Source organism: Strigops habroptila, chromosome 1 (assembly GCF_004027225.2).
Source record: "Strigops habroptila isolate Jane chromosome 1, bStrHab1.2.pri, whole genome shotgun sequence".
Classification (NCBI taxonomy): Eukaryota; Metazoa; Chordata; class Aves; order Psittaciformes; family Psittacidae; genus Strigops; species Strigops habroptila.
The window spans coordinates 140,969,078-140,989,167 of NC_044277.2; the positions used below are offsets into that span (position 1 = coordinate 140,969,078).

A 20,090-nucleotide genomic window follows, 5' to 3' on the forward strand; every position below is an offset into this window, starting at 1 on the left:
ATGTGCAATCTGTTCTAAACATCCAGTTGTACAATAAGGGTAATTTGTGGGAGACAGTTATGGATCTCAAGAGCCCTTTCATCATTCGGAGTATTGAATTAATCTCCTCCTAAATGCTCATTCAGAAAGTGCCAGAAGATTGCTCTGCTTGGTTGCCATGGCAGATATTATTCTCCTGGCTCCTTGGAGAACTAAATTTCTATAAACTGTGAGTGTTTTCAAGTTTATCAAAGCAGTAAGATGTAGTTACTCTGATTGTTGTTGTTGACAGTTTTCTTCTGTCATATGCTTGCACTAATTTTATTCTTTAAAAAATGTTCTAAAATTTCTTTACCTGCTTGTGCTCTCAAACAGAAAAATAACTTTCATTTAGAGACAAAGGGCATATAGAGTTTTATGGTCTTTTTTAGTTAAAAATAAAAAAATCAGAAAATTGAATATCTGTATGCTCAGAGACTAGTGAAATTGGCAGAACTCTGATAAATGTAGGTCTTATGCAGGGAAAGGAATGAAAATACTTTTCTCAAGTCTGTACGGGGGCAGATACTGTGAAGGAGATTGGACTGACTTCTTATACAATAAACTTGTCTGTTGGCCTGTTCTCATGGTGCACACAATCTGCTTATGACTAGCAGAACTAATGAAGCCTGATTTCCTCAGGATTTATGTTCCATTTCCTGAACATATATACAGCTGTGTGCATGTCCTGATTAAACAACTGACAGCTACTTGCTACATGGTAGAAGGAATTGAATTGCATTTGTGTTTTCAGTGATAGGGTGCTGATTTCAGTTTCCCTTCGTACTAAGCTACTAATCTTCCTAAAATGAAGATGCGTTTAATATCATTGAGACCTCTGCAAATGGATAGCTTTTGTTGAAATTGGCTGGTAGCTGGAAAGTTACTTTGTGGTCCTTTCCTCCATGGCCCTGGACCTTTAAACATCTGATTCAGGTGTGAAAGTTGCAGATTTTAGGAGGCAGTTGTTGTCCACCACTGAAATTCAGAGACTGGCTTGACATTTCAAGAGGAATTATTTAATGATTATTCTGTAGTAATTCATTTTGTCAATTCAAGTTGTGTGGTTATGTTTGTTGTTTGCTTGTCCAGATGCCTATTACAATGTGGATGCACATGTGCTTAGAACACTTGAGCTTGAGGTTTTTATTTTATTTTGATGTTTTGGTTACTCAAGATAACTACACTCAATATAAGCCAATCACTAAGGATGCTGACAGGGTAAGAAGTCATCAGATTTTGCAATGAGATACTTCCCTGCAGTTACCCAGGAACGCACATTGGTGTTCAAATTAAAGCATTGACCTCACAGAAAATTCTGTGGTCCTGGCATCTGAAAAGTAACCCGCTTGTTTGCTATCATATTACCAAACTGCTCCCTTTCAGAGACATCCAGAAGCAAAGCTGTTCTTGGCAGACCTGTGTTAGCTGTGCAGCTGAAAAGACTCTCAAATCTAACTCCTAATCAACTGTGAATATGTGGGAGGATACTGCTTTGAATCAGTGACAATGTGAATGATCGTGTGGACAGGCATTGAAGGCAGGGAAGGAAGCTCCCCATTAATAATTGGAGTTGTCAGAAGTGTTTTGTCAATATGCAAATTTACCGTTTACCTACTTCCAAATCCTTTCTTGTCTAGTGTGAGGGAACAGAGCACATGTAAACTCTTTAGGTACTAGATAAGCAAAAAAGTATTCATTATCTCCTTCGTTATGAATATGCACCCACAGTGTGAAACTGTGTAAGGATAGTTAGTCTTCCTGGAAGGTGACATTCAGTGTGTCTACAAAATGTGAATGTATTAAGAACAAACCTGAGGGGAAGGCAGATATTTAAAGAATTGAGAAGCTCAGAGTAGGATGATACATCACAAAGCACTTGAAATGGATGTATAAAGTACTTTAATTACTACTGCATTTTCTCTTTAGAATCAGATTTGTTTCTAGCACAAGACTGGGGAAAATGCCATTCTGGACAGAACCTACATGTAGTTCAGACTGCCAGCAAATCTGTTACAGACCATCTTTTGTTGGAACAGCAGCTGAACTATGAAATGATTGAATTGTGAAGTGATTAAACAAAGAAAAATGAATAAAAGAAGGTTAGCTGCAGTAATATGAGGGTTTTTTTCAATATGCAAGCAAAATAGGGAGCACATTAAGTGGACCATATGAGGCTGGATATGTTCATGAAAGATGTTTGTTTTTTAACCTGAATATCTACAACAATCAACATACAAGCATTTCCTGTCTTTCTCTGATTCTCCTCTGGTACATTATAAACTCAGCATTTCTGCTGCATTTGAAGTCTCATATGCTTCTATGGAAAAGCAGTGAGACTTGACATTTGGGAAATACAGGAGGTTTTGTGTTCAAAGAAAGATGGTTAGGGTCAAAGACCATGTCATTCTTTAATTAGTATGCAGCATTCTTTTCAGTTAGCATGGGGAATATTTTAGATGCTTATTGCCTAGGGTGTAGTTAATTCATTACACCCTACACTGTAAAAACTGCAAGAAATGTGTATTTGCCAAGCTGAGAGTAACCATTTTTTATTAGTAATGCAGAGGACGGGATGTTGTATCTTTAACAGATTATGAAGTACTGAAATGTGTTCTGAGATAATTTAGAAAGTAGACAACAGTGGGGTTCCCTTAACCTTCTCTTCCTTATATACGTATTAAACTGAAGTGTCTGACTTATATTGACTTGACAAAAATATATAATATTCTGCTAGAAATGTTTTGTAATCATGGGGCATATACTGTAGCTTTCTGTAGACAGGCATATATACATCATTGCATATGTATCAGACTTGGTATTGCTGTTTCAGAAGCAGTATTATGTTGCCACTCTGTGCTTATTTGATAAGAGACTGAAATTCCCTCCCTCAGAGGGAATTTTCATAAAACCCAAATTCATTTATGTACATATAAAGCATCATACCATTATATAAATAGCTATATGCTTAACCAAAAGAATAACTTCTCCTGTATGTACTCTCAGCATTGGTTCTCTGATGTGCAGTTCTGTGAATTACAAGAAACATGGCATGCAGTGCTAGGTAGCTATATGCAAAAGAGAATACTGTTTAGCGCAGGTCTTTTGGTGAGATAATGTATTTTTGCTTCTGAGAGGCAGGCTGTCAGGAGGTTTCAATAGAACTGTTAGGCTCTGCATATCAAAGCATGCTTTTTAAAATGCCAGCTCATATAAAAGGGATTAGAGAAGCCAGGAGGAAAATATCTGGCAAAAGAACTAAATTCAGGCAGATACTTTTTAAAGCTTTCTTGTATCTTAAAGTTTTAGTAAAATAAATTAAAATTAAATGGAAAAGCAGGACTAGAAACAAATAGAATATTTAATAAGTTAAGCTACTACAGTACCTTTTTCCTTTTTCTATTGTCAGCAACTAAGACTTCAGAAATCATTTCAGAGCATTATGCTCCTCTGTAGTTTACTAGGTTATTCATGCAGTAATGGGTGTAATGTGCACTGCTTATGGATGTATATCCTGTGAAATGGATGGAAAAGAAAAAGATTTGCCTTCCTAAGAAGCATTTGGAGAATCTGAAGTTTAGTAGTTTAGTTGCCCTGTTCGTTTTTTTTTTTTTTTTTTTTTTTCTTTCCCTCATTTGCAGGCTTTGCTGCCTTACTTCCCCCCCAAGTGATTTTTTTTGTCCAATTCCCTGCTTTTCTTACGAGAATCTTTTCTTTTTCCTTTTTATGTGCTTCCTCAGATGATGGTATAATTCATACTCTTTTGTTTTTCTACTGCCGTGGAATGTGTGTGGAGAAATAAGCAGTACGTGGTAGGGCATTTCTGCATGGGCATTTGTTGCTTTTGGCCCAGCCATAGCAGTACTATCTACCTTCTACAGAGGCTGATTACATTTGATATGCAGGTAAATGGAGATAGATAGTATAAAACCATGGCTAAAAAAAGCTAGGCAAAAAATGTGATGGTATTTTGAGTGATGTTGCTCTAATGATGTCCAGATTGGTTGATCAGACTTTCAGGAATGTGACCAATCATAGTTCCTTCAAAGACATGTTAGGAGGAGTTTAAATTTCAATGCAAATAAAATATTTTGAAGGTTTAGCAGATGTGTGTGGATGCTGACTCCATTGATAGGAAAGAATGAGGAAAAAGCTGCAGGATTTTAAAAGTCTTCAGAGCTATTTTGGTAATTGTTATGTAGGAGGAGATGGTACATCCCTGAGAATGGCTCACTAAACCCAGGTTTTTAAGATTCAGGTCAGACATTGAGACAAAAGAACTGTGTGGTAGGTAACTATTTATATTGCAGTGTTTATATAGTTGTAGCACTTCGAGGGCTTGTGCACACTACGGCTTCTGTTGCCTTAGCTCTCTAAAAAAATGCACAAGTCTTAAGTTCCTGCCCCAAAGGTCTTTCTGGACATCTGTGCCACATACACAGATCACCGACTGCTTGGTCATGCATGTTCCAAAAGCTTTGTACAGTTCTGCCTGTCAACTGCTTTTGGTTACCTAGGAAGAAAAGACTTGAAAAAGCTTGGGAGCAACACAGCACTAGATATTTAAGGACAACTTCACATGCTATTGGAAGAGCAAGGCTGTCTGAAACAAAACTGGGATTGCTGGGTATTTGTCGAAGAGAAGATCTATGTTGGTGCCCTCTTTGCTTGAGTGGTTTGAAATAAATTCAAAAACTAAGGAAGCCTGTTTCCCTGAAAGGATGACGTTTCTTAGGAGCATCTTCTAATGCTGATGAATTTTCTCAGAAGCTTAAAGTACTCTTCTATATGTAAAAGAGTAATACATTTGCTGTTTCGTTTCTGACTTGAGAGATGCTATCAAATTAGTCTGTCTGTCTCTTGAAAAAGGCTTGGTCATCTTTGGGGAGCTGGAAAGGTCTGTTCTTAACCAGATTTAGGTAACATTTGATAACCAGTGGTGAGGTAAAATCTTAACGAAACGACAGACAGATGGCTTTGGGTTTATGGAAGTACTGTTGAGCAAACCCAGAATTTAGTTGGTCTGCCAAGTTGAGAAACTCGAAGTTTTCACATGTGGTAAGATGACACCTTTCTTCTGCAGGTGGGGCACACCCAGAGCTTCCCTTACTTGTTTTTAACTTGGTGATGTTGAAATTATCAGAGCAAACTGTTAATTAGTTCATCCAGTTACTTCTCTGGGAGTGATCAATCCTGTTGTTTCCCTGAGAAGTACATGGAAGTGCGGTGAACATAGTTAAAACTTCGGAATAACGATTAAAGGGAGCAACTGCTTGGTTTCTGTATCAATTAGTATTAAGCTGATGTCACGAATCAAAAGAATTTTCATATCTGCTTCAAAACCAAGATTATTTTTAATGCCACTCTGGAGATTCCAGTTTGTTGCATAAACTTCTAATACAGGAGCATTTATATGCATCTTAGTAATTCTGAGTTGTATTTTCTTTCCTAGTTTTTCACTGATCAGCAGAAATCAAGGAAAGAGATTCATTCACTAACACAGGACAAAGACTTCTTCTTTTTAGTCAAACTTCTGCAGATTACATAAGAGAGAAAATTCTGTTAAGGTGTTATTTATGTATTTTCTCCAATATTATTTGTGATTATTCCCATGTCACAGAAAGATAAACATAGTCAAGAAGCCGGTTCAGCAGATGGCGGTTTCAATGCAATACCTTTCTTTGCTCAAAAGTTAATAAGATTGCAAAATTCAAATATAATTATTTGGAGGTTATTTATATGTGAGATTACTACTTAGTAATACAGAGTAATATATATCAAAAACCAGCACATGGAAACCAAAACCTAATAGCCTCTTGTTAATATTGGTGATAATAACCCCTTTAAATACAAGTATTTATACCGACACTGCTCATTCCCATGAAACTAGCATTGCTAAAGTCGTCTTTATTTTTTCTTCTATGTGTTTGATTTTTTCTGTATATTTTTATATAGGTATAGATGCAGTATGCAGGTACAGAGAGAGAAAATGAGAATCTGTGTGTGTGGATGCTCTTGATCTCCTTTTGTAGATGCAGTCTTGTAAACCATAGCCTACAATTCCGTTTCTTTTTACTGGGCATACACTTTTCCTTTGATGTATTTCCTTACGCTGCTAATAATTACCGTTATTTCCTATTAATAAGGAAAATGATGCACTCTTTTTTAGTATGTGGGAGGTATTTACTTTAGATTATTGAAGAAATCTTTTGCTACATTTGTGAATTATTGTTATTATTTTAGAAAAGGATGTAGCTGACTGCCATGGCTTTTGCAGTTCTGTTTGTCCTGTAATAGTATATGGAATTTTCATTCTTTGCTTTCTGGTTGTTCCCAGCACCAGGAAGGAAACATGAGCATGTGAGCACTGACGTATTACCAAGCTGAAAGTGCAGAAAATGGATTTTTGCAGCTTGTTAATATTTTGTAATTATTTGTCCTGTCCCAGCTTGCGTATTTGATTTGCCCTGAAGGATCTGTGGAAATGTGTGTTCACCTTCTGTCATATACCATCACATAAATTTACAGTGAATTAACCAGGTGACTCATGGGGTAATATTAACTCACTTTACTGATGCAAAATCATATGATGTCTGAAACATTTATTTAGAGTCCTTGGACAGCACTTACTGGCATGTTTTTTAAAATGTAGGGTTTTTTTGACAGATGCAATGACCTATTTTATAAAGGTCTTACTATAAAATTTATAAGACAACGTATATTTTCTGACAAATGGTAATGTTATACAATGTTTCTATAGCAATAGAACAGAGGTTTAATGTGCTACAGCTAATGTGTTGAAGAGAAATTATTTTAGATGTTCGTGGTTGCAAGCTAGATGATAATACATTTATTGTTGTCATAGATGAAAATTGAGAAATAGGAATGTGATGGTACTGGTAACCCAGGGTACCCAATAAAAGCACTTTGCAATGTATAAGAACTATTTCAAAGCAAAGCCTTGAGGTCTGATAGAATTAAATTAGTGTGGCAATTTAACATGCATCACAATAGTTAATCCCTCAGTGCATGCTGAAGCTGGCACCATTAGCTTTAATTTCCATTGAAGCAAAAGAAGAAGGTCAGTCTAGAAGGGTGGCTGGACTGAAGCAGCATATATCTGTTCAACACATTTATTTCTAGGCTTCAGTTTGTTGCCAGGCTTTGTCCAGAGAGCAGAGCAGCAAAGTGGGGCTGTGCCGGCAGTACTTTGTTCCTCCTTTCCTTCCCACCGCTCCTGAAAAGCAGAGCAGGGTGATGGGAGTGGGAGGAGAAGTGCAGCTCTCTTCCCACCAGGGAGCTGCCAGCCTCTGGGACCAGTCCTCTTGGCAGTTCTTCTGCCAGCAGATTTGACCCTTACCAGCCAGTGAATTTAGATGCAGAAGGGAGCGATTTCTCAGCTTGAAACAATTGGAAGAAAAAAATCTAAGGGAGACAGTGCAACTAGGACAGTAAAACACAAGATGCGGAATCAACAAGGAATAAATAAGGAAAAGGAGCAAAATGCTTTAATAAAGAAAGCAAGATTACTTGGCAGAAAAGAAAAGGCAGAAAAGAAAAAGCAGAAAAAAAATGAGGAGTTTTACCAAGGTATATGAAAATTGACTTACTCTGTCATGGAAAGGCTGCATAGACCAAGGTTTGGGTTGAAAAAGTAGAAGAATAACTTCAGTATGCTTACCCCTTTTTGCAATTATTCGTATTTTGTTTAGAAGGCAACAATTTTAATATGGAGTTTTAAAATTACAATGTTATTACATATAGAGTAAATTACAATGTTATTAAATTCTTATAAATTTATATGTATTTTATATAATGCAAGTAATCTGCCTATGCCTTTATGTATTGTTTTGCACAAAATTTAAATTAACAGAGAGAAACTGGGAATTATAGGGTTGTCAAGGCTTGAAAATAATAAAATTAAGTAGTGAGAAATCAGTCCTACATTTTTCCCGTCTGTAGGGTGTTCCAAGGCACTACAGCAGATCTCGGGAACAGAGGACACAGTAATATTTAACATATCTACAGACTGTCGTTTGTCTTTATGTTACAAAGCTGCTTAAAAATTTGTATCTCTTCAGCCTGAAAAGAGCAGCTATTATACAGCTTTAATTTTCCATAGCTTGCTCTTTATTGCAAAATAACTTCATAAAGCTTTGCAAAGAAATTGATGATAGTATTAGAGGCAGAAAACCATAACAATTTGTTTGGGTCCCTGACAGCAATACAGATAGCTCTGAAACGGGGGCTACGGAGGAAGAGCACCTAGGGCACGGTGGTACTGGTGAGTATAGCATCTCACTGGTGTAACTCACAGGAGTACCTTGTTCTAGTGAAAAGCAGGCAGACGGACAGGAGCTTTACCAAATGAGCACTACATCTCTTCACTTCTGAACAAATGCAGCAAACAACCTGAGGCAAAGAGATGTTCTTCCCACTGATTTGTTGGAAAAAAGGAAAAGTATTTTCTTCACTCATAACATAGGAAGCACATAAAATCTGACTTCACAGAAGTAAGCAAGAATTTTGCCATTGCCTTTGAGGAAACCAGACCTTTACCCCTGTGCTAGGTTGTTTAAAATTACTACAGGCGTAGCAGAGTAATTTATAAATACACCTATATTTAGGACTATGTCAGCTGGTATAACTTTACTCATTTTGAAGAAATGCAGAGTTAGAAACTACCAAACCAACCTTATACTCATTTTTAAAATATCTGTGCAAGGTAATTCAGAGTTAATTCTGACTCTCCTACATGCTTATTAGATAATCTTCTGTAGTTCTCTAAGAGTAATGCTTAGTATCCAGTTGTGTATCTTCAATGAAAATGGCAAGTTTAATAAGCTATATGTATCCTTTTTGTATATGTGTATATCTGCATAAGGGTTGTGAGATGAAGGGTTTCTATAGGCCAAGCCCAAAGTGGCAATAAGCAGATGCCCAGGATAGAGCAAAAAGCAGAGCTAACTTACATGTCCCCGTAATATTTTCTTATCCTCTGTCTGTGCTTAGTTAATAAACTCCCTGAGTCAGATTAAACCATAAATCTGCCATAACTAATTTGAGTAATTGACTTTATCTGAATAGGTGTATGACTTTATCTGATCGAATAGATATCAACTTAATTATATTTTTAAAAGCAAATCAATACGTGTAACTGATCAGTACTTTTGTTTAGCCCAGTGTTTAACTCATGTGTGCGTGGTCTTCCCAAGGATCAGGGTACTTGGCGGAAGGGGATTTGCCTTGTCACAGGTGTCTTTGGTGGAGAAGGAATTCTGTCTGGTGCCATTGCCATTCTGAAAATATCTGCAAAGGGACCTTTGATACACTTTAAAATTGGTAGAACTGGTTTCTTCAGAATGTTTATAAAAATACTGTAACTAGCAATTGGTTACCAGCTCTATGTTGATTACTTCTCATTGGGCTGTGAATAGGCAACAGCAGGGCCCACACAGGAAGTAGAAGAAAGCTTGGCTTTGAAGAGAAGAATGAAAATATTACTGGAAATTACATTGTAAGGACCAAGTACTTGGGGCAGGAGAGCTTCTACAGGGGAGGAAAACAAAAAAGATAATCTAGCAGGTTCCCTCTGTGGCTGGTCTTGGATTCCTTACCTATTAAGCTCTTTAGTAGAATCTAGACTAATTCTACACCAAATTATTTAAATATTGAATAGTTTTTCCTACTTTACTGCAGCAAAATGTTGGTTTTGGGTTGGTTTTTTTTGTGGTAACAATGACTTTAGAATTAAACTCACTTTCCATGTTGATATGGTAGGTAAACGAAGAGGCAAATTCCTTCTTAGAAAAAAAACCTTCAAAAAATTGGTTGCTTTTGCTATGTGTCTGCCCAGTACTTAGTGCGAAAGTCTAATTTCTAAACGTGGTTTATACTTTAAGTATATTTTAATATTTTCTACATGGGCTGTTCAGTTGTGTGATTTCTCTGGTGTTATCTGACTTACCTCTCAGGCTGGAGCTTTTTGCCTACTGCAAGAGAGGTGGAGATTCTGTGCTTGCTGCATTGTGGCTGGTGTGTGGTGGCAGGACAGAGCACAGCCACGCACCCTCTGTGTTTATCTGCTATTTATATCGGATTTAGGTCACAGAAATTTCCAAAGATAGTCTCTGAAGCTGGGTCCTTAGTTTCATACCTCAAGTTCAATCTAGACTACATCATAAATTCCCTGCATAGAGGAGTAATGTTTGTTGTTGTTACTACTTGTTTTTTGGAAACCAAGTCAGGCTCTGGGCAGATCCACAAATTAACAAATTTGGAGAGAATTGTGAGCCAGGTTATAACTCAGCCTGGCTGGGCTGGGGCTGGGCATGCTTTTGTGCCCACTGGCAGAGCAGAGGGTGGACAGGGCGCTGGTGAGTTGGGTGCTTAGATGTTGAGCTTCGTGTGCCTGGGTTCCAGTGATGGCCACTTCTGTGTCCAGAAAGTAATGGGATTATGGGGAAATGAGGCAGTGTGGGGGATGTTTTTTTTGAGGGTTAGACATAATTCATTTTGAGAGAAATTGCTTTTCACAGTCTATTCCCTGCTGTTGCACAGATTAGAAGGAGATGTGTTCATGGTCTTTGATTTTTCCTCTGTTTTTTGTGGCATTAAACAGGTTAAACTAGTCTCCTGCCTTTTGTACAATAGAATTTGTTAAAAGATGTTGGCGAAAACTGCATGGGTTTTGGCATGCGTAATACTGGAATAGAAGTTGTGTGGTCTCCTCTGGCTAAATCTCTGCGTCATGGGTTTTTACACTTGAGGGAGGCTTGTGTCTATAACCCAGCAGGTCCCTTCCAGCCTTAAGATGGAAAAAAATGGAAGCACAGAGCTTACATAGCTTTGCTTGTCTTGAAAACGTTAGACTGAAATGTATATTCTCTCAGAAGCTGTAGTGAGGTGTTTTTATTGTCACCTGAGAGCTAAATCATTCCAGTGTGAGGAGTGCTGGCTGTCTCACTGCAGTGCCACAGACCACATTCCAGTCCTTTGCCACTGGTGCTGGTGTTTCTTCAGACGCTGCTTGGCTGGTTTTGCTATTTCTCAGCTGTCCTTTTTGAGTCATGAGGCAGGGTGAGTGCACAGCACGTGAGCTTAAGGAGTAAATTAGGATGTACTGAGCAACCTGGTTCTTAGCCAGGCACTGTTACTGCTGTTACAGTTGGTATAAGGCTAACTCAGCCATGTGTGCAGTTGCGCTTTGGTGTCAGGCATGTCCATACCCATATATATGGGGTTTCTGTCCAGAGGTCTAGTTAAACTCTCAAAGCGCTGAGTATTCCTCTTCCAAAGTGTAAGTGCCTACTCAGGAGCATCCTGCTTAGTATATAAGCTTGTTAAACTTCAGGGAGGAGGAGTATTTTGTTTGACCAATTTTTTCTTGATTGTAAGTAGTAGCTGCAAGCTGGTAATTAGCATTAACCAAAAGTCCTGAAAAAATAAATTATATCATAGCCCACCCTGAGGTCATTAAAACATTGTTAATGTACTGTTAACCTAGGAACAGATTGCACCCTTAAACTGTAGTGAAGTCTATTTGGCCCAGGTCACAAAATCAAAGAAACATATGACTGATAGGACTCTGCAGCCCGCCCCTCTGCTCCAAGACAGGATCAAGGTCATGTCACTTTGGATACTTTTGCATCATTGCTTTCCTGGCCGGTCAGTAGTTTCTGACTCCAAAATCTATGGACTAGCTGCTTATTGGATGAGAGGTAATTGTGTAAGCTAAAGACGAGAGAGCATCTGCTAGGCTGGTCCAGCATCCGTGAGAGCATTCACACATACTGTTAAATGTTGTGGATTTATCTTTCACTTTGCAACTAAATTATCAGTTATGGTGAAGTGAATTTTAAAAAGTATGGGCTAAAACAAGATAAAAATAATTTAAATGTTCTGAAAGTCAGAATATGTAAGCTATAGTTGTGAAGAAAATACTGCGATACTATCTAATGTGGCTTCTACTATTATTTCCACATTTTTGTGCTATCTACTGAACTACAATAAGGTTCAGCAAAGAGTGACTAATATCACAAGAATATTGTAGTGAGTATTAATTAATACTTTGCAATTTAAATCAGAGACAATATGAAGTAAATCAGAAAAAAATCTTGGGAAAAAATGTACTGTAAGTGGGGTTGCTTTGTCTGCTGTGGCTCACAGTGCTATTAATCAGGCACAATACTCCAAGGGACGTATTATGTGATTCTGCAAGTTTCCTGACTCTGCACTTAGCAATTTTGCAAACTTATTGTTTCATTAACACTAGCTTTTTGTACTCGGTATTCTGTCATGAATTAAGCATACAAGAAAGGAAAGAACAGAATTACTTTTTTTTTGCTGTTAGCTGTTATCTGCTATTTGTTACAGCAAATTCCCACTCTAGGTCTGTAGAGTCCAGGCAAACTTCTCTGTCACAGTTCCTGTAGGAACAACTATAAAAATCCCTCAGCCTGGGAGGGACCTCAGAAGGTCTCTAGTCCAACACCCTGCTCAAAGCAGGATTAACACCAGATTCACACGAGGATGCTTGGGTCTTCTTCCAGTTGGGTCTTGAAAACCCCTGAGGATAGAGACTGCAAAACCTCCCTGCACCCCTTAGTGCTTAGTTATCCTTGTGAATTTTGGGGATGGGGTGGGGTTTGGCTTATTTCTTTATGACCACTTTGTTTCTTGTTTTGTTGCTGTGCATCTCGGCAAAGAGCCTGGCTCCATCTCCTTGCTAACCTCCTTGTAGATATTGGCAGGTGGCTCAGCCTTTTCTCACAGAGCATGTGCATCAACTCCCTGCCCATCTAGTGTCCCATGCCTAGACTCGGTGAAGCTGATCAGTATCCTTCTTATACCGGCAGGCCCAAAACTAGACACAGTATTCCAGATGCAGCCTAGAGGTAAGGAGAATAATAGGTGCAGTGCTTGGTATCTTATCAGTCTTCAAAAAGTTGAATTATTGTAATTGCTTACAGAGTCCTCATGAGAGCTACACAATTCAGCATTTCTTTGTTATCTTCAGTTTAAATTCTTCTCATCTTCTCGTCAGAAATCTGCATTTTGGTGGTTTAATGCTCATGCCTGGCTTTTCTTCATAGAAAGTTGTTTTCTCTGATTTGCAGTATCACAAGGCTATTGGTCTTGGCTCTGGTAAGTGAGGAAGTTGTGGAAGTGTTCCTACAAGTCTTCTGTCATATCACTTCAGTAGTGGGGCAACTGCATTCTGGAAATCAATATCTGTCAAGAAGACTTGAGGGTTGTACTGGATGAGTTACTGAAAGTAAGCATTCAGTGTTATATTGTGGCTGTGTGGTATGACACAGAAGTCCTGGAATTCATAAACAGGAGTATACTAGTATAGAAGCTGTTTATCACTATTGTAAACAAGCATCAGTTATCCTCTCCAGCTATGGCAACGAAGAGGTTGCTGAAAAACTGGTCAGAGTCAGAAACGAGGCTTAAAATTTGCCCCAGACATAAAGCCCTTCAGCTCCATTCCCTGCAGAGAGCGTTTAATGCCACACAAAACCTAGAGGGAAGATTTGTGGTTCTAGATACGAAGTTACTACAACTTCCCACCATTATTATCAGTGAGAACAAATTTCCATTAAATAAGTTTTTATACTTTTACACAGAATGAAATATTGGATGTGGAAGAGGCTAACTGAGCTTTGAAGTGGGTGTTAATTTGCCGCTACTGTAGCTGGCTGGTACTTACAGATTAAGCTGATACAGTTCTTGCAGTTGTCAGCAAACAGCTCAAGGCCCAAGAAACTACTTTTGATGTGACTGTTCACCATTAGGAGATAATTTTCATATATATCCATCATGTTTTCATACTATAAATAATTTGAGAAAGTGGGAAAGATAACTATGTAACAGTAACAGTAAACTGCTAATGAGCTGTTCTACATGGTGAATACAGGAAAAGCAGAAAATGGAGTTGCTGATAAGAAACATCTGCCTTTATGTCATTTTTGTATTTAACTATGGGGCTATTTGCATGTCTGTTCTTCATATATACAAATATGTATGTTAAGTGTGCGTATGGAAAAGCATCAAGCAGTGGGTCATTAACTCCTGGTTTCATTGATTTTTCACTTCTAAATGCTTTTGATTTTTTCAAATTGTTTTCCTCAGGTTGTTGTTGCATTGGCAGTTGGTGTTAACACACACAGTGGTAAAATTGAGAATAGTTAGAGAATACCAGGACCGAGCATAACTGGAGAATAACAGTCTTCTAAGCATTTGACACAGGGCTCAGCAAGAAATTAACATCAAACAGACAACAGAAGTGAGGAATGCAAAGACCGTGAGCTACTTAATAAAATGTTGGCTGTCCCATAGAAACCATACGGGAGAGTGGAGTGTGTCTGATTAGATGATGAGTGTGTGTGAAACGAGCACTGGTAACAGCAGAGATGCTGGGTTACCTCTGTCATCCTCCTGTGCAGAAGGAAGGTCACAGATGGGTTTGCAGGGCAGGGTTTGTGAAGGGGAGTGCACGCTTCTCAGCTGCAGGGGCAGAATGAGGCTTCACACCTGGGAATATGATGTCTTTGCTCAAAGCAGCCTTACAAAGCAAATCATCCCATTGTCTGTGAGCTCTGTGTGCACAGTTTGAAAATGAAGGTGGGCTACAGTTCTCATGCCATGCAGAAACCAGCTGGACTACCAGTGAGGCTGTGGATTGAACCGGCCCCTTGCTGCTGGTGGTTAATCTGTCAGCAACTCAACTGGTTCTGCTTTAGTTGAGGTCTGTGGTGTTACCATGTATTTCTGTTAGTTCATCTTTGTAGCTATTTCTTTTACTTACGTATATTAAGTAGTAGTGTTTGTTGTGCTAAATCACAAGATCAGACTTCTGTGGACCCTCTAACTGGAGACTTACCAGCCTTTATAACTACACACTTTAGGACCCTGTGTACTAAAAGTTGTGTTTCTGGCTGTGAACAGTAGCCTGATTTCCAGGTTTGGTGTGCAACTGCATTTGTGGTGTGAAAGTATCTGTTATGTTTTATTAAAGTGCTTTCAGAATATTTGATGCTGAAATGTAGTGAAATCTAAATAATTGGTAAGGCCTATTTGTAAACCACATTGAAGAATTTTTGCTATTTCCAGTGAAAGTACTGTCTAATTACATTATGTGTGCTTTACAAAGAAATTTGAACTTAATAAAATGGAAATAGCAAATGTATTGAATTACAGCAGACAAACATTTAGAGCGATTCCTAAATGTAGAATTTTAGAATAAACTGCACTATAGCCCCACTACAATAAACTAACATTAGTTTAAGTGTGCTTCACTTATGTATTGCATGCAGTGTCGTTAAGTGTGCTGCTAAAAACAGACAATTGAGTTGGTGCAGCCTCACAGAGTGATCCTAAGTGCTGCACAGAGCCAGGCCTAGCTTGGCAGGGAGCAGGGATGCACCATCAGTTGTCCTGCACCAGCCACCTCATTTGCAAAACAGAAGCATGAACCTTTCTCTAGTAACCCTCAGCTGATACTAAATGAAGAATAGTTTCTTGTGCCAACTCATTTCTGAACTAATGCCTCTGGTCAGTTTTCAATACCCCTCAACGGAGCATTGTTTTTCATTGTCATTATATATCTAGCGGGTTTGAAAAATAGATTGTGTAGATTTTAATATCTCCTTTTCTATATTTTTAAGATACTGTTAAAACTTACAAAAAAAAAAAAGTTGATCTGATGGAAGAGTAGTTAACTCAGTCCCACAGATCTTGGGGCCATCAGGGGAGAGGTGATCTTAAAAACATACCTTGTCAGTTTGCTTTCTCAGTATCAGAGAAAAAATACACTCCCTTTGCCATATGTTGTCCCAGAGAAATATTTTCCCAGTAAAAAGGAACGTTTCCTTTCACAGTAAAAGAAAAGAAAATTTAAAAATCCTTCAGCCTGAACTTGGCAAAGAATTTCACTGCCTAATGGTGCCACCACATGTTGCTTGCTGAAGTGATGGCTTTGAGGGGAGCTGCCAAAAATGTTTTGGTATTAGAAATTATAAAGAAGAAATTAAATATGCAGCTCTCAGGGTTCTCACGCTGCTAATGATTCATTTCCTGAAATATGAGAGTGACTGGATTTGGACTGGTTTTGCCCAGGCTGGTATGCCATGGCAGCATGTGAAGCTATTTTGAGAGCTTTTCCTACTCACTGGCCCACTGAAGAAGCTGGGAAATTTGTTTGTTTGTCATACATTTTAAATATACTAGCGTAAGATTGCCATTGTAAGAGAATACTAGCATAAGATTAGCTGGTTAGTTAGTTAATTAAAATTAGGAGGGCCTTAAAAAATAAGTGATGGTAGTGCCGCATGTACAGAATTTTTGGACAGACTGCCATCTACTCACAGTTAATAGTCATGGGCTTGGGTTTTTTTTCAGACTCCAGCAAGCCCTGCAGAAATGAGAGAATAAAAATCCCTTTTCCAGTTCCCTGCATTCCTCATCAATCCCTGTATAATTACAACACCACTCAGAATTTAGAAAATCATTCTAAAATCAGAGAATTAGGTTTGAATTTGATGAATCACGAACTGAATTGAGTTGCTGTCTTCTGTATCTGTTTAATGTTTTTACAATAGGGTTTGAAGTCACTTCAATTAAGGTGCTGTAGTTTTATACAGACATTTATTTACGTAAGTGAATCAGGATGCAGGAGAGGAATCTGTATTCCACCATGTAGCTATGGCTTTTTTTCTGCACTGTTGCTATGGAGAAGCGTATAAATATTTGTATCACAAATTAATTCTACTTCCCTTATAGATGGCATGGAAATACAGATAAAAATGGCAAAGAAGAGTTATTGTAGGTGGGGTTTATCATGCAGAGTAATGTTTTGGAGTGGGTTCAGGCACAGACTAGCAGCAAAGGAAAGATAGAAAGTGCTGTGTTAAAGCAATCTGGTATCCTTGTTATGGGATAGAAATTGAATTAAAGTGTCCACTCTATTTGCAATTTCCTTTCTCCATTTTTTTTTAATACCGTTATTAGGTATTTGTCTTTCTAATAGCTCATATGTACTGGGGCATTTGCATAAAATCAAGTTCAAGCATCCAGTGAAGAAGTTTAACTCAGAAGCACATGTCCATCCACCACTGGGTGGATGGTATGGAAATTACACAGCTGCTTAGGAGTTGGAAGCTGCATACGTTATTTCTTCATATGATCACTCACATTTTTTCATGTCCAGTCTTTTTCTCTCCATATCTGCCAGAATTGCCTTGAAGAAGGCAGTTGTGCCAGACACCAGCCTATGGCCTCCTGAATTCCAGCATCTCCTTGCCTTTGCTCCTCACCCTGTCCCTTGGGCTGGTCTCCATGTAGTCTCCTTCCTTTGACTGTTGTCTCTCAGCCTTTTTCTTTGTGGATTTAAGTCACTGTAATTACTTCTTTGTGTATCAGGGTGGTTTCCAGCCTTCCAGATGTTGCAAGACCCTTAGCTGGTAGCCCCAGGTGGTGTGTGAGAAACGCCTTTGGCACAGTTTAAACTCCGTTTTTATTGCCTCTGTTAATTCTGTATTATGAAACATCCTCTTCAACAAGAAGCTTCAAAGAGTGGCTCTGGTTTCTCAGCAGGTATTTTCAACACCTGGAATTGTTATTCTGGTTTCACGTTGAGATCTCTCTGGTGATGTCCTAAGGTGATGAAAACAATAATGGTTAACAACAGGATTGTAAATAACACATATCACCATAGCAGCCTGTTTCCTCTCTCTTATATCACAGGATGTTTTTGTTCAATTCAACAGCAAAAGAAGAAAAAATGGGGGCAACACAGAAATACTGAAGAAGAGTTACAGCTTAACATTCGTGCAGTTGGGGCAACGTTATGTCAGTAGTTCACTGTCCTTTTAAGGTCCTTCAAAACCTTAAATATTTAAGGCTAACTGACTTAAATCGAAACCCTTCTGCAGCATTGAAAACTTCACAGTGAACTTAAATTTTACATCTCTAAGAATGTGCCTTAAAAGTGTGCATACCGCTTGCCCAGTAGGTAGATTCTCTTGCTGACTAAGCAAATTGCATTCGTGTCTTCAGAATGAATGTTTGCTGTAGGAAGTAATGATAAGTAATTTCATTTTTAATCCCATTTGTGTCTGAGAGTCTGGTATCACAGTCCTTCATTGTAGTGAGCATTTTACTTGTCTGAATTTGTCTCAAAGGAGTGTCCTGTGTTTTAATAAGTAAATCTGTGATTCAGAGAGAAGCATCCTTAATTCCAGCCTGGTAGAGACGTCTTCCTAAATGCAAGGGTGGATTTCCAGTGAAGCCCATCAGCAGTACCTGTCTGTGCTTACTGCTGCTGCTTAGGGAACAGTCAGTGCTGCCTAAGGAGGGATGAAGTGGCTGCCAGTTCCCCTGGGCACACGCAGGCCTGACCACAGATAGAGGTTGGGAGTCCCAAGAGCAGCAGTGGCGATGCCAGTCTGCACAGTGCACTGTCCTGAGTGCAGGTACTACCTAGAGGGGCAGAAGACAGTTCCCACGTAGCAGTGATTTTCTCCAGCTTTTCATGTTGCCATTCTTGCAGCAGCTCCCCCCATCATGAGCCTCGGGGAGAAGGGGTAATTTCAGCATAAGACATTATTCATCACAAAAATAATCCATTAACATACAAATTGCATCAACATTTGCTGAATCTTTTGGTGGAAAAAGCGATACCTGTGTTAAAAGTGTGTCCTTTGTAGAAGTCAGGCACAACAGATGTGCAGGTTTAGTTTCAAATCTGGAGTTCATGTTTTTGTGTGGTTTTATTGTTCAGCTGGTTCAGAAGTGTCTGCTTTCAGATTCTACTGGTCTGCGCAACTCATCATGCTGCCCCTGCACGCAGTTTACCTTTTCTCTCTCCCCTTCTGTCACAGCAAATGAAGCTCGTGGTTGAGTCACTGAAGGAGTAAACATGAAGGAATGAGGATGACTAAAGCAGTCACATGTGGATGCCAGCACCGCTTGGGCGTTTGTTTATGAGGATGTGTAGCGCTCAGAGCATGCACTCACCATCTAGTGAGTAGGTGGCACCTGCCTATAGGACACTTGGTAAATATTTTTTGCCTGACACTGTAAAAAAAGGTATTTTCTCCTGCTCTCTTTGTTTCTTATATGCAACCGTTAGTGAAATATATGCAATATATGCAACCAAATAAAGCACTCCAGCTTATACTAGGTCTGGTTGAGATCCGCCAGGCTCACTGTGCTTCAAATGATTGAAACCAGATCCTGTGAGCAAGCATCCAGAAGCTCACTAGAGTTTCCAACTACAACTTTGTAAAAGGAAAAAAACCAAGAAGGTTGACTAGTATTTAATTCAGTGTTTTGTCATTTTGGGGTTATTGCCCCTTTTGTTCCTTTATTACAATAGCTTATCAATCCTGTATTATTTCAGACTTGCTTATTAGCTACTGTTTGCACCTAGCAAATTAATTTAAACGTTTTATATATCACATAATGAAATACATGTTGGTTCCTTATATGATATGAGAAATAGTTGAACATAACTATTATAAAGTATGCATTATATATCCCCTGTGTGCTAGCTATCCAAATAAGCCTCAGCTAAAACCTTTTCGAAAGCTGGGTGAAACGCATTCAGTGGGAAGCAGATTGCTGTTCAGTAATTTATGAAGGGTATTTATTTTTTAATTTACACTAGATTTTGGTATCATTTCCCTTGATTTTGAACTGCAGTGTTGTATGAATGGATCTGCTGGTTAAATGAACTGATAGTAACAGATCAATTAAACTTGGCACTTGATACACAAGTACTTGTGTATGTAGTGAATATCTGATTTTATTCCTTGTGCTTCACAACAACGTAGTTTTCCTAATGTTTCATTGTTTTCTGACAATACTAGGTCCAAAATCTACAGTGTTTGCTCCTGTGACCTTGAGACAGTTTATTTTCTCCTGCTGTGACCTTCATCTTTGGTAGATATACCTTACCTCTATGCAATAGTAGTAGAGTTCTGTTTGGAAAAATCTGCTGCTACAGTAATAAAGGTATTTGCCAACTTTGCACATTTCAGATTCCTGCCACAGCAGTGATCTAACTA

General features: G+C 38.6%; 1 protein-coding gene across 1 annotated transcript in view; it reads left to right on the top strand.

Annotated features, from left to right (window-relative positions):
- The window catches only part of ANO10 (anoctamin 10), a 128,061-nt gene extending 108,262 nt beyond the window's left edge, over positions 1 to 19,799 (top strand). Inside the window, exon 13 of the mRNA XM_030489085.1 lies at positions 18,903 to 19,799. Coding sequence (XP_030344945.1) covers positions 18,903 to 18,938 — 36 coding nt within the window. The 3' untranslated portion in view covers positions 18,939 to 19,799. The remainder of the gene's footprint in view (positions 1 to 18,902) is intronic.
- Positions 19,800 to 20,090: the final 291 nt, after the last annotated feature.